The sequence below is a fragment of the Perkinsus marinus genome (assembly GCF_000006405.1).
Source record: "Perkinsus marinus ATCC 50983 genomic scaffold scf_1104296967392, whole genome shotgun sequence".
Lineage (NCBI taxonomy): Eukaryota > Perkinsozoa > Perkinsida > Perkinsidae > Perkinsus > Perkinsus marinus.
This window is the reverse complement of record NW_003203571.1, coordinates 1-1,151: the sequence shown is the minus strand read 5'-3', so window position 1 is coordinate 1,151 and position 1,151 is coordinate 1. Positions and strand designations below refer to the sequence as shown.

General features: G+C 48.9%; 1 protein-coding gene across 1 annotated transcript; it reads right to left on the bottom strand.

The window, feature by feature from the left end:
- Window positions 1-137: 137 nt before the first annotated feature.
- On the bottom strand, window positions 138-495 carry Pmar_PMAR021649 (adp-ribosylation factor, arf, putative; the record flags this gene model as incomplete). The annotated part of the gene is made up of 2 exons (XM_002768712.1): window positions 138-239; window positions 393-495. Coding segments are annotated over 2 exons (205 nt in total), but the record flags the coding sequence as incomplete, so codon positions are not given.
- Window positions 496-1,151: the final 656 nt, after the last annotated feature.

Genomic DNA, 1,151 nt, shown 5'->3' with positions numbered 1-1,151 from the left:
AGTCCTCACCAGCCGAGTCCACCACGTAAACGATACCGTTGGTGTTGGGGTAATAACAACGCCAATAGGGCCGAATGCTGCTCTGGCCACCTACCAAGAAACGGCTGCAGACACCATAGGCATATGATATGACTCACCCAAGTCCCACACCTGTAGCTTCACATTTTTCACTTGTATCGTCTCTACGTTGAAGCCGATGGTTGGTATGGTCTCTACGACATCATCCACTTGAAGCCGATCTGAGAACGGGAATAAATCGTCACAATGAATAGTCTGAAACCTCCTTAAACGGTCAATGAACAGACGACTGAATCAGCCGATGATCGATCAAGGCGAACGGGAGGCTGTGCCGAGCTAGATCGAAACTCGGGGAGGGGAGTTCGAGTACGTACACAATATCGTCGTTTTGCCTGCATTGTCCAGACCTAGGATGAGTATTCGAACCTCCTTTGAGCCAAAGAGTCCGCCGAAGAGTGTCGAGAAGAGGACACCCATAGCGAAAGAGAAAAACACACTGCGCCGAGATGAGCTGACCATGGGCCTTGGAAACGATTAAATGCCACCTCAAGAAACTCAAACGAGAGATCGACGGAAGAAGATAAAGTCATCCCATCGAGCGTCCCCAGGACTGTCACTCCCTTTTCAGAGGCCACTTCCTGCTGAGCTATAACCATCCTATAAGAGCACTCTAGCGAGACCAGTATTAAGACTTCCATCTCCTCGACCAACCTTGCGCTAGAGCTCTAGGTCTCCCTGTCTATGAACCCCACATTGTGGGGCCCACAACATCAGGGGTTTCATAAACAGGGTAACGCCTTCTGATCTACTGCCACTAGCTTCAGCTGATAAACGAATATACAAAACCAAAAGCTGAGCATAAAACGCAAAGGAACAAAGGCGCTAAATATGAGTGGAACGACCATGGCCCTCTCGGCTGACAAAAACATCATCTATAGGATGAAAAGCACTTTACATCCCTGATAGGATGTTATCGATGGAGCCGGCCCTCTCTCTCCCGCACTGAATAACGCCACAGCACCCAATGATGGAAAGGAAGTTTCACAATGAAGACGGATATTTCGTGCCACATGAGACTTTTTCGCCCAACCCTGGTCGACCTAATGCTGTTGAAAGGAGCTCTGACGTGTATT